Source organism: Myxocyprinus asiaticus, chromosome 13 (assembly GCF_019703515.2).
Source record: "Myxocyprinus asiaticus isolate MX2 ecotype Aquarium Trade chromosome 13, UBuf_Myxa_2, whole genome shotgun sequence".
NCBI lineage: Eukaryota > Metazoa > Chordata > Actinopteri > Cypriniformes > Catostomidae > Myxocyprinus > Myxocyprinus asiaticus.
In genome coordinates this window covers 2,615,014-2,629,444 of record NC_059356.1, presented here as the reverse complement: position 1 = coordinate 2,629,444, position 14,431 = coordinate 2,615,014, and the positions used below count along the sequence as shown (strand labels likewise).

The 14,431-nt window shown below is 36.9% G+C and overlaps 1 protein-coding gene across 2 annotated transcripts in view; it reads right to left on the bottom strand.

The window, feature by feature from the left end:
• Positions 1-14,431, bottom strand: part of LOC127450329 (protein kinase C alpha type-like) — a 271,450-nt gene that overhangs the window by 159,307 nt on the left and 97,712 nt on the right. For both annotated transcript variants that reach the window (XM_051714339.1, XM_051714340.1), the window contains exon 3: positions 10,157-10,239. In XM_051714339.1, the coding sequence (XP_051570299.1) occupies positions 10,157-10,239 (83 nt within the window). The remainder of the gene's footprint in view (positions 1-10,156; positions 10,240-14,431) is intronic.

Below are 14,431 nucleotides of genomic sequence, written 5' to 3'. Positions count from 1 at the left end.
TCTATCTATCTATCTATCTATCTATCTATCTATATATATATATATAATGGAAGGTTGTTTTGATTAAATTTCAAAAGTGGAGTAAAAGGCCTCCATACTTGGGGTAAAAGGCCCCTGGGGGGTTCTCTAGTTATATATGGGCAACATTTACAGGGCAAAATTTGTCATCTTACATTATGCAAAAATGTCTGAGACAGCAGGATGTTACAAATTAAGATAATGCGTATTCAAAATAACTAATTCAGAAAAGGGGGAACCATTTCCTGTTAATTTCAATCACATTCAATCAAGTACAGTATTCTATATATATATATCCATTTTAAATGTGAGCCCACTTTGAATATTTTTCAAAACAAATCTATTCCTCCCATTTAAGAAAAACAATGTGTTTAATAGGGGCCTTTAGCTCCTGCAACACGGGGGCTTTTTACCCCAAAATACTATCCTTGCACTTATTGGACAGTTATTGAAAAATGCTTGATTTAATCACTTTGAACAAAACTTAAAAAGTGACAAATAAGTATTTTGTCCAAAAAAAAAAAGACAAAAAAAAAAAGGATAATTTCTCATTAGCTACATACTGTAAATGTGCAATATTTCACATGTTATTAAGTGTTAGATCAAATTACCTCAAAATTAAACTTTAGACATTACACACAATGACCTCACGGATCAGGAATATTTTGCAGTTCATAGTGACAAACGGGTGTTTAGGGAAAGTCCTGTGGTGGTTTTTGTCGCTATTTAGTGTTTTGGGAAATATAAAATCAAAAGTGCCTTTTACCACGGGAGGACTTTAGCCCTGTTGTACCCTATATTCAGTTACTTAAATTAGGTTGATTTTTTGTTTTATAAGTTGCATTTAGTGTGAATTAATGTGTTTAATGCTTAATTCTGTTACTCTAATTCAGATCCTCATTGTTTATAGTCTTCAGTGTAGTTAGATCCATTTGTTAGTAGCTTGTAGTGTAGCTCACTACTATTTCAAAGGACTAGCTTGACTGCAGTTTGACTACTTTAAATTATGAATATCTTGCAGCTTAACAAACAGTTTCAATAGCTTCCCTACACATGCTCCTTAATTTACATGTTTGTATTAGCACATCGACTGACTTAGGAACAAAAGCAAATATTAGAAAAAATAACAGCAGTTATTTAGATAAACACAGGGGGACAGAAAGATCGTTTATCATTTGATATATCTTTTTAATTTCAGCAGCCAATAAAAGAACAGCCCATAACCTGACCGTGAATAACGACACAAGGGTATGTACTTTAAAGTGCTCAATATAAATAGCTCTCACTAATGCCTTGAAATATGCTGCATCTAAAGTCACAGTGAGTCCAGTAATGAACACATCAATATCTTGAGAGAAAGTACTGAGAATCACTGGGGATCTGACAGATCATTTGTTCCAATTTAGTACTTATGTGAAAATCAAAGCTGCATATGAAACAGTAAATGTCAGATGGAGAAACACATCGATGTGGCTGTGACGTACAGCATTGAGCCTAAAAACACAAACAACTTTCATTTCAAGAGGAGTTTCACAAAATCTCAAAATAAAAATGACAATTCAATCTTTTAGTAAAGGAGGTAAATTAAAATTGCATACTTAAAAAAACCAAAACCATGCTAACAATGGACAAACACATGGATAAAGCTTTTCCATGCACCAAGTAAAAGCTGAAGTGTGTACTTTTTTGGATGTTAAAATGCTCCTATGGGATCCCAGTTCAATATGTTAACACTGTGGCTCTGTGGTGCTTTCAAAATATTGTTTGTGACATGACAAGTTCTGGAACAACCAGTGGCGAGAGTTTGGGGAAGAACTACCTGTTTGTCTGACCAGTGACAAAAGGGCAGTGTTTGGGAAACCTGTTTGGAAACAGTTATTAGAGGTGTTTCTGGAGTCAAGCATCACAATTATTGCTCATATATTACAAATGCTCAATAGAGTTAGTTATTTGAACAACCCAGAATGCCTTAGCAGCCACCCAGAACACCCTAGTAATCACTCATAACGCCCTAGCAAAAGAAGCATGTCAAGTCTTAACTATAAGCTAAAAGCCAAACACACAATAAATGACACGGTTGTTCTCTGCCGCGCTTTTCATGTCGAGTTCAAAGCGTTGCTTGATGCTGCCGTTGAGTCAAATTGTGTGTACCTGCCTGCTGATTTATAATGTGGAGGATGAAGTTTTACACTGAAAGATTTAATGCACATTGCAACCAATACTCAAACTACGGGGACTAGTTTGTTTTTAATTAGTTAACATCCTTCTTAGACTTTGGGAAATGTTGTTATTTTACTGCATTTCTATCTTTACACTGTGGAAGGCTTTGTTTGGAAAATGTAAAACTTTTAGCCTACACCTCAACTGAAAATGTGCAATATTTCACATGTTATCAAGTGTTAGATCAAATTACTTCATAAAATATGTGCACTTCCACCACACACATTAATAGCAGTATAGCATGGGAATTGACTGAAAAGGAGTGACTACTACCCGCTTTGAGTCATTGCTTTCCTGTTCTTGTTAGATAATAATGATCAAACTGATGTCTCGCTCAAGCATTCTATAGGTCAAGCAGGCTTCAGCAAATTTAAACAAATGATGGGAACTAAAGAAACTCGCTTCGTAAAGCTTCGAAGTCCAAACGAATCACTTGTTTTGAATCAATGCTTCTTGGCATGTATCACACTGGCCAAGTCATGCACAGTAAGTTTAGCAGCAGGTGTCACCAGTGTGTGGCATTTCGAGCACTTCAACAAGCCGAGTCATTTACCAAGACAACTGATTAATTTGACTCAAAGCTCCAAAATTGCTTTATAATAACTGTCATTACCTCAAACAGCATCATACCTAACTCAAAGGAACACTAATCTCATCCAGGGTAAATAAAAAATAAACCCATGTCATAACATAAAACGACATAATTAACATTAAACACAACTTAAAACATAACTATATCCCCAAATAGCTTTTAAATATGAATTAATAACACCCCAAACAGTCACCATATAACCTGCACAGATGTACCCCATTAACTATGCAATGACAACAGCCAATAGCAAGTCCTCAAGCATTAACAACAAAAGACGTTAAAGTATATTCCTTGGTAAGGACTATAATTCGATGTAGTTTTAGCATCTGATATTCATTGAAATAGGAAAATGTGCCATTTTGCCCTTCGCACCAAGAAAAGTGAAAAAAATGCAGACGTCTGATCGATCCATCTAACCACTGATCTACAAAAGCCCCAGAACCTTCATAAAAAAAGGCAGAAATGAATGAAAGTGGATGAGGGCACGCTGGCTAGTTGTCACTGCCATTCAATGTTGTTTGTAGGTGCGTGTTGAACCATAATGAGATGTTCCATTATACACAAGTCCAGATGTTTATGTAAGTAGTTATAACTTGCATTATATGACTTATATGATAGTCGTAGAATGAACCTATACTGTTTGCACAATGTCATCAAGATTATCAAGTAAAATAACAGGTTTTAAGACCTATGTGGGTTTCGTGTTATTCTTCTTTCAAGAGGGAACTTTGACTTCCCAGCAAACACAGAAAGTTCCCCTAACATCAGCGTATGTTCCCATCTAATTATATTTTAGGGAACCAATTCTTTATTTTATAACCATAAATGGGAAATTTTTCTGGGATAACGTAAAAATAACATATACAGAACGTTCTCTAATGGTTATTTTTAGGCTTTATTTTTATAACCATAAACTAACGTTTCCAGAGCATTGCAGGGTGATTTTGGTTTCATTATCATAAACATTTCAATTAATAATAGCCCAGTTACAATTGGCAATGTATATGGCCCAAACACAGATGACCCATCTTTTTTCAGACCTTTTTTTACTTCATTTCAAACCTTTCTAACTGTCCAGTCATAATAGCAGGCGACTTCAACACAGTTCTCAACCCAACAATAGATAGATCTAATAGTTTGAGCAATAAACGCATTTGCCAATCTGCAGAAACCATAAAACAGTTCATGAGTGATTTTGGTCTTGGCGATAGTTGGCGATTACAGCAACCAAATGCTAAAGAATACTCATTTTTCTCACCAGCCTCCACTCATATTCCCGCATTGATTTCTTTCTCACCAGTAATTCTATTATATCAAATATTTCCGAATCAAAGATCCATCCAATAGTCATTAGTGATCATGCAAAATCTTTAAAATGGAACAGAACTAGTCCACCTAAACCTATTACCAGATGGCGCTTTAACTCTCTTATACCTTCTGAAAGACCCTGAATTTGACAGTTATTTTAAAAGAGAGTGGGCATGCTTTCTAGAAATGAATGACACCCCGGAATCATCTCCGTCTCTTCTGTGGGAAGCAGGGAAAGCAGTACTAAGAGGAAAAATAATCTCATTTTCCATTTACAAAAAAAAGAAAGAAAAGGAACAAGAAGCAGAACTAGAACAAACAATCAAACAACTCGAAGACATCAATATAAATAACCCAACAGAAGAAACACAGAATAAACTAAGAAAATATAATTTTAAACTAAATGAAATAATCAATAAACATACTCAATTCCTGATACATAGGCTAAGACAAGAAGACTTCCATCACAGTAATAAATATTTGGCAAATCAAATCAAACGAAATAAGGAAAAAACAACAATCCCAGTTATTAAGGACACAGCAGGGAAGTCCACCAACTCAAAAGAAGAAATAAATCAAATCTTTCAAAATTTTTACAGTAAATTATACTCATCAGAAAAAGACCCAAATCAGAAAGACATCAATTCATTTCTCAACAGTATCAATCTGCCACAACTTAGTAAACATCAAATAAATAGCCTGGAATCACCCATAACACAACATGAACTTTTTACTGCCCTAAAACTCATGCTGAACAATAAAGCACTAGGTTCTGATGGATTCCCTGCTGAGTTCTACAAACACTTTTAGTCCATTTTATCACCACTTTTCATCCGAATGATAAGAGAATCAAAACAAAAATCAATACTCCCAGCTAACTTGAACACAGCCACAATTACACTCCTCCTCAAACCCAATAAAGACCCAACATTACCGTCAAGATATCGTCCCATTTCTCTAATTAATGTAGACATTAAAATCATTGCCAAAGCACTAGTCCATCGAATCGAAAAAGTCACGCCATCTATAATCCACCCAGATCAAACCGGTTTCACTAAAGGTAGACTTGCATCCACCAACACACGCAGACTTTTTAACTTAATGTATTATTCTTCAATTCAAAAAGCAAAAACCATCATAGTTACTCTCGATGCAGAAAAAGCTTGTGATAGGGTCAAATGGAAATTCCTGTTTTCCACATTGGAGAGTGTGGCAGCGGGGGCGTGGTTAAGCATCTCTCCGGAGAGAGAGAAAGCGGTAAGGGCGCTTACACCTGAGTTAAATTATGTCTAACACCTGTCTCTAATTTCAGTGAGCACGGGGAGAGCGGCATAAATAGAGTCACACATCAGTTAGAGGAGAGAGAGCCTGGGCACGGACTATGAAGCCAGAAGTTTTTATGATTACAAATTTGAGAGTTTATTTTGTAAGCTAGTTTGTGGATGTTCTGAGACTGTGTTTTCCAACAACGTAAATCCCTGAGAGTGTGTTTGTGCTGCACTGAGGAAAATAAAAAAAACGCCTACCTGAACCAGGAAATCTGCTTCTCGCCTCCTCCTTCCACTGAGAAGTGTTACAGAGAGGTTTGGTTTTAGGGAGTCATTCATTAACTGGATCAAAATTTTGTACACATCACCTTCAGCCACTGTCATCACCAATGGACTAACATCACGTAGCTTCACACTACACCGTGGGACTAGACAAGGATGCCCACTCTCCCCCTTACTATTCACCATTTTTATTGAACAGTTAACAGCAGCCATCCGTCAAAACAGTACATTAAAGGAATTAAAACACTAAATATACTTTCTGGCCAATCAGCTTCAAAATATATACAAATGGATTCATCCTAACCCATCAGAAAACACATGGTTAGATGTTGAACAAACAATCTGTTAGGACATTCACATTTCAGACTTACCCTTCTACAGTCAGACAATCAAAAAACACTCCTGTTTTAAAATGCCAACAATAGCAGCAGCTCTGACAGCCTGGTGGAAATTTCATCAAATCACAAGCACCTTTCTTGCACCATCTAAATACATTTGGAATAACCCAGATTTTACAGTTAACAAAAAGCCACTTAATTTACGCACATGGGCGGAAAAGGGCATCACACAACTTCAACACATCCTTCATAATAATAACCTGGCCTCATTTCCCCACTTGGTCCAGAAAAACGGCATCGGGAGTAAATGTTTTTTGGAATACCTATAAATCAAATCATCTATCCAATAAAAAATCGACATTCGGACCATTAACCTAGACCTTTCCCCTTTAATCTCAGAGCTAATTAATATATCCTCCTCAAAAAAACTACTCTCCAAAATATACAGAATAATATCAAAAAACACATTAAGCTTACCAAATGCTAAATGGGAATCAGAATTATCCATTACTCCCGATGCCTATTTCTGGACACAAATCTGCAATAAATATCTACTTCATGACAAAAAATGCCAACCTGCAACTTGTACAGTATAAGGTACTTCATAGATTTCACCTAACTGGACGGAAATTGTTTAAAATGGGATTTACTTCAGAAACCTGCTCACGTTGCACACAAAATAACCCAGACACCTATGTTCACACTATTTGGCATTGCACCCCAATTAAAATTGGAAAATCATCATTGAATCACTATCCGTCCTTATGGGATGTCACATCCCAATGTCTCCCTCCCTCTGTATACTAGGTGACATTTCCATAATCAATTTAAACAACACAAACAGTCAATTACTCCTAGTGGCGCTACCTATTGCCAAGAAAACTATTCTCATGAACTGGAAATCAAGGAAAACCAGACATACTGCATCTTGGAAAAACGTACTAATAGATTACATCTCCATGGAAAACCTGTCCACTTCCGTTCAAAACAATACATTACAATTACACCCCTCTTGGTCATCTCTCATTACCTTCAAACAGTCATGAATCCGCTGACCTTCTTTGTCTGAAACCAACTACAACGATACACCTCCATATACATGGGGGGGGATTAGGAAGAGGTAACAACACTGATAAATATTGAACCTAGTTAAATACATATAAAGATTAATTAATTAACCTCTGCTTCGGGACCCCAGTAGGCCATAGCATCCCAGTCCATGTCCGGTGCAGTGGGGATTAGTTGTGGGTGGGTGTGGTGTGGGGCCTGGGGCCTGGGGCCTGGGGCTTGTACCTTCCCACCATCTCCCCGAACTCTTTCGCACTGGATTTCTTGCCTTGGGCTGGTTCTGCATTGCATGCCTCGCTATTTTTTAATGCATCACATATTAGCTGAGATACATACACATCTATTAAGAGTTTAACATGGAATGCATCAGAAAAATGAGAAAAGGGAAGGGAGAAAAGGAGGAAAAAGAGTAAAAGAGAACACAACAACACAGGGTAAGCGTGGCATGTGTGTGGTGGCCTGGGCTTCGCCCTGGGCTGGTTCTACGCTGCACGCCTCGCTTTTTTAATGCATCACACACTAGTTGACACACATACACACCTATTTAACAATGAATGCATCAAAGAAGGGGAAAAGAAGGGAAAGAGAAGGGAAGAAGACAGGAAAGAAAAAACAACAACAAAAAAAAACAACAACACATGCATGTGGGGAGTGTCCTGGGGGAGGATGGGGGTGTGGGCCTTGGGCCTTGGGCCCCGCGGCATCTCTCCCTGCGGCCCGTTGTGGCGTGACATGGGCGGGGGAATAACTTATGACGTGGCCATGGAGGGATCAGAGGCAGTAATTTAATATTATTATTATTATTATTATTATTATTACTACTACTATTATTATTATTTGCCCTCTTCCTCTTCCACAAACCTTAAAATGTGTTCTGAGAATGTTCTGGGAACCAAAAATTGTTAGCTGGGTTAATTCACAGTAGGACAAGATTGATATCGAAGATCTGTCTTAAAGTCAACAGAATTAGACAAAGTAGGATAATGAACAATATTGCTTTGTATCCTATTATTGGGGATGAGGAAATCATTTTAATCCTTAACTCTTCAAGTCACAATGTCGAATGCAATATGCCATTTTAAAAAAAGGTATAAAACACAGGGCATTTCATTCTTGTGTAACATTGTTGAGTGCAGATACAAACAATAAAATGACTGTCAAACGATTTAATAGGCATAAAAAAGAGGGACCCATACACAAGAACACGCAGTTAAACCAATACATTGCTCCAGAAGTATATGAAAATGAAGAAAGCTGCTTCATCAAAGGTATGTGTGAACTATGAATATAATGAAGTGTATTGCCAGTCTCTGTCTGTGCCGGTGGTGCAGAAACAGATTTGAATCTCTTAGTTAGATTACATCAGCATTCAAACAGTGTCACCATGATTTGACAATGCTGGAAGCTGGTCTGGTATAAATTGGCCATATTCATTTTATTTTATTTTATTATTATTGTTATTATTTTATGAATTGGCCATATTGACTGCGGAATGTTGTTGTGATGACGTCACAACCAGCCCAGTTTGCACCGGTGGCTCAAGTGGGTTTTGCAAAATTGCAAGTGCAAAGTGCTAATAGGCTGGGTCAAGTGCAATTTAATTCTGAGGTTCTTCTCTGGTTATTGCACCATCAGTGTCCTATTATATGGTCTATTCCCTCAAGCAGCAGCGAAATGCAGGAAATTAGTTTAGACTTTACTCCGAAATCAGACGTGGTTCTAGAACGTTTTCGTGCAATGACATACTTCTCAGGAAATTAGCAAATTGCGCTTTACACTACTTCATTAACATACAACACACCCACAGTTTGCGCTCATACACCCACAGATACTGCAAACACTCCCACTTGCACTTTGCGCTGGCACGAAAATTGCGCTCAGAATTAACTAATTCATTTTAAACTTTTATTATAAAGTGTATAAAATTTAGATTTTTCATCAAAGGATGGCCCCATACGAGGCCTGGGCTTAACTCTGAATATCCACTGACCCTAGAACCGGCCCTGGTGTAGTTACTGTCGTAAACAGCTGCCGCTAGTACTCATGGTCGTACTTGCTTTAATGATGCAATTGTACTATGATTTTGAGTCAAAAGTATAATGTGTAAACAGACCTGTGGTTGCAGGGGGAGGTGAGAGGAGGCGGTGTCGAACTCAGGTTCAGATCAAGCAATGGAACCAAGTGTGAAAACAGCCTAGAGTTTTGCAAGAGCAAGCACTACTCACATTTTCTTCAGAATTCATACAGATCAAGACCTTTTTGTAATTCCTTGGAGCCACTAGGGTTGCAGAAATTACACACACTGACAGTGGAGATGTTGTATCTGTGTGTCTTCAGGGTTGAACCAGCAGTTCAAGCGAGTTCATGCATTAGGGCAGCAGAGAAGAGCGATGTGAAATGAGCAGTATTCACATGAAAGCTCCTGATGGCAGAGAAGCATGAATACAGCTGCAGGGTCATGACAGAGTCTGAACAAACATGCATGCCAGAAGCAGATGAGATTACGAGATCAGCAGAACTGACCTCTGACACACACACACACATTTCAAACAGAGAGATCCCAAAAGAAGGAATAAGATAAAAATGCTATCTGTCACAATGAACATATAAACTCATTGAGGTCTGAACGTCCAAACTTATCAGCAATTTGCACCCATTAAAACAACCACGCATATTATAGATGTGGTTTTGAGGCTAATGTAAGGCTAATGTAGTTACAAGTACACACACACAGAAATGAACTTGTGAGGGTTTTTTGAGGGTGACTGAGAATGAGCAGTGCTCACAATACACACGATGCTAATGTAAGTAAACCCGCTCGCAGCAGAGACGAGTATCACCCTCACCTCCACAGGAGCAAAATAAATAAATATAGGGATAATGTTTCTACTCAGCTTGAAGCTGAAGATGTTTTGAACATTACCGATTTAAAGAAACAGCACTGTCACTGATGTGCTGTCTCACTGAATGCACATTAATCTGTTGTTTAACACAGGACATGCTGGCAGCAGTGTGAGCAAGAGTGTATGTGTGCGAGAGAAATAACACAAGTGTTTACTCACATCTGTGTCAGGGCCTTTGTCGGCCCCAGGACAGGAGAAGGAAACAAACTCATGGCACCTTTTGTGGACCACAAAACAGCACACTGTGAAAGAAAGGAGAAATTATATCAGATGAGCTGAATAAATTCATAAATACATTCATTTCATACTCATGACATACTGAAGCACCACCACAAGTCAGAGTAAAAGCATTACACTGCATCTATGGAAAAATCTCAAAACTTCCCTTTTACATGTGGGTGTTTCTTCAACTTCGATCACTTTCATGTCCCAGAGTTTGATTTTAATTGAAATGAACAGGTTTTAACCAGTGGCGTAGACAAGGGTGAGCTATTATTTTCGCCTCATTTTTATTGAGGTAACCCAAAAGTAATTTACTGGCTACGCCTTTGCTTTCAACTTTTTTTCTTTTTGTTGAATAAAGGTCTCATTAAAACTGGACTGGAAGCTTTTTTCAAGGCCTTCATCATTCATTTTTGGTAAAATTCAGTTTTAAAAAGCCTTTTTGAATAGATTTTATTGTTTAATTATTATGTCCCAGACCCAGACTTTTAATATGAAAATCCCTTGTAAAAATTCTACATATTACATGTTTAAAAACAAAGAGTGAAATAAACATAAACCATTTCATGATTGATTTAAAAAAATAAAATAATAATAATAATAATAATAATAATATATATATATATATATATATATATATATAGATATAATAAAAATAAATCAGTATTTCCACCACACCAAAATGTTTTTGCCCCTAATAAAGTTTTTTTTTATTTTATTTTGTTGTAAGTGTACTTGTTAGCCAAGTGGAGAAAAGTGTCAGAGAAGATCCTGTTTGAGATGAAATATGAAAAGAGTGCTGTTTGACGAAAACAAAGAAAAATCAAGGTAAATATCACTTGTGAGCAAAATAAATTTGTTTGGGGCATCATTTTGGGTGTCATCAAAATGTAGTTTTGCTAAATTATGCAAAAAGTGTGAAAATGTCATTTAATTGTGTGTATTTATAATCCATAAAACGTTAACTATGAAATTAGCCTTACCAAGACAAAGGAGTCGGCCATTTTATTTCAAAAACAGTAATACTGTCATTTCTATCAGCATCATTTCCAGTGCATATACAGAATGTGAAGAAACACCCATATATTGTGAAGATATAAAGCATTGTCAGCAACTGTGTGCTGGACAATGGACCTCATTACTAAAATCAAAATCTAAATATATATATATATATATTTTTTATATATTATTATTTTAGGGATGTTAATTGAAGGAAACATTGTGCGACAATGAAAATAAATTAATCAAAGACAGGTTTATTTATCTAAATATTTGAAGTGAAAATGAGTATATGGCTATATCAGTATGATTGACTATATATTAGTTATTTACTAAAAATGTAAAAACAACAGCAATTAACTGCTGTTATACAATTTTATTGCACTAAATGTTAGTGTAATAGACTGTACAATCTAATAAAATGGTCTCCTAGCTGACTTTTAACATATGCACTGGGGGCCAAATGTTTGGAATAATGAACAGAGTTTGCTGTTTTGGAAGGAAATTTGTACTTTAATTCACCAAAGTGGCATTCAACTGATCACAATGTATAGTAAGACCATTACTGATGTAAAAAACAGCACCATCACTATTTGAAAAAAGTCATTTTTGATAAAATCTAAACAGCAGCCATCACTCCAACACCTTATCCTTGAGTAATCATGCTAAATTGCTAATTTGGTACTAGAAAATCACTTGCCATTATATCAAACACAGCTGAAAGCTATTTGGTTCATTAAATGAAGCTTAACATTGTCTTTGTGTTTGTTTTTGAGTTGCCACAGTATGCAATAGACTGGCATGTCTTAAGGTCAATATTAGGTCAAAAATGGCAAAAAAGAAACAGCTTTCTCTAGAAACTCATCAGTCAATCATTATTTTGAGGAATGAAGGCTATACAATGCTTGAAATTGCCAACAAAAAACCTGAAGATTTCATATCAAAGGTGTACACTACAGTCTTCAAAGATAAAGGACAACTGGCTCTAACAAGGACAGAAAGAGATGTGGAAGGCCCAGATGTACAACTAAACAAGAGGATAAATACATCAGAGTCTCTAGTTTGAGAAATAGAAGTCTCACATGTCCTCAGCTGACAGCTTCATTGAATTCTACCCGCTCAACACCAGTTTCATGTACAACAGTAAAGAGAAGACTCAGGGGTGCAGGCCTTATGGGAAGAATTGCAAAGAAAAAGCCACTTTTGAAACAGAAAAACAAAAATAAAAGGTTAGAGTGGACAAAGAAACACAGACATTGGACAACAGATAATTGGAAAAGAGTGTTATGGATCTTAACCCCATTGAGCTTTTGTGGGATCAGCTAGACTGTAAGGTGTGTGAGAAGTGCCCGACAAGACAAGTGCCACATCTATGGCAAGTGCTACAGGAAGTGTGGGGTGAAATGTCACCTGAGTATCTGGACAAACTGACAACTAGAATGCCAAGGATCTGCAAAGCTGTCATTGCTGCACGTGGAGGATATTTTGATGAGAACTCTTTGAAGTAGTTTAAGAAGTTCTGAATTTTTTTTTCAAATTGTAATAGTAATTTTTGGGACCCATCATTCAGGCACATGGTTTCCCTTACCACTGCACCACCTGCAACTCAACCCAGCCAAGACCGAACTCCTTGTCTTTCCAGCCAACCCTGCTGTTGAACACAACATCACCATGCAGCTGGGTGCAACTACAGTAACGCCTTCCAAATCGGTCAGAAATCTAGGGGTAACCATCGACAACAGACTAAATTTCACAGACCACATCTCAAAGACCGCAAGATCATGTAGATTTACACTCTACAGTATCAGGAAGATAAGACCCTTCCTCTCTGAACATGCCACACAACTGCTTGTCCAGTCACTTGTCATAACTAGACTGGACTACTGTAACGCTCTCATTGCAGGCCTCCCTGCATGTGCAATTAGACCCCTGCAAATGATCCAGAATGCAGCAGCAGGTCTTTAATGAACCAAAGAGAGCACATGTTACACCACTCCTTGTCTCTCTCCACTGGCTGCCGGTTGATGCACGTATCAAATTCAAGGCTCTGATGCTTGCATACAGAACAGTCACTGGGTCTGCTCCAGCATACCTAAAATCATTTATGCAGAGCTACGCACCCACTAGAAGTCTGCGGTCGGCTAAGGAACATTGCCTTGTTGTACCAACACAAAGAGGCACCAAAACACTTTCCCAGACTTTCAACTTCATCATATCACGTTGGTGGAACAACCTTCCCAACTCCATCCGTGAAGCTGACTCACTCTCTGTCTTCAAAAAACGACTAAAAACATTTCTTTTCCATGAGCACTTAACCAGTCATTAAAAAAAATAAAAACTTCCCTGTTGCACTTTATTCTGTTTTGAATACTATTATGATGCTAGTGAAACTTTGTAATACAGCACTTTTCATACCACTGTCTCCTTAAGATGATTCGCTTATGTTTTCCTCTTTTGTAAGTCGCTTTGGATAAAAGCGTCTGCCAAATGAATAAATGTAAATGTAAATGTAAATTTTTCACGTTATTAATGTCCTGACTATAAATTGTGATCAGTTGAATGCCACTTTGGTGAATAAAAGTACCAATTTCTTTCCATAAGAGCAAAATCTGTACATTATTCCAAACTTTTGGCCGGCAGTGTATTTAACGTAAATACAAAAAAATGTCGATCTATTATAATTGATAAATAATAAACAAAACAAAAAATCTAAATAAAAAACATGACAATTGCATTATTCTCTATAGTGCCAGCATGTGTGATATATATCCATTCCACTGTCACACAACGTTGCTTCTAAGCAATTAACACATTGAAGCAATTTCTCATTACAAACACATCATTTAAATAACTCTGAATGCTCTAAAATGAAGTTTACTCACTAAAAAATTTAAATAATAAATAAATAAGATTTTTTTGATGGCTCAAAATTAAATGAAAATTGCTTATCTGAAAGCAATTCTCCAAAGCAAAAATATTTAGCCTCCACACAGTGCACCATGCAAGAAAAAGTTGAAAAATGGCCACCAGGACTCATTGTGACCAAGAAAAAAGCTTGTCATGCCTTTATTTAATGACCATTATATTGCCATCTTATATGAATTATGGGTTTGTTACCCTGAGGCAAAACAGTGCAATAAAGGGTTTATCAAATCACAGTTTCTTGTGGTTTAATAATCGCTCCAAGACTTTGAAGGAAGGATCACAGTATTA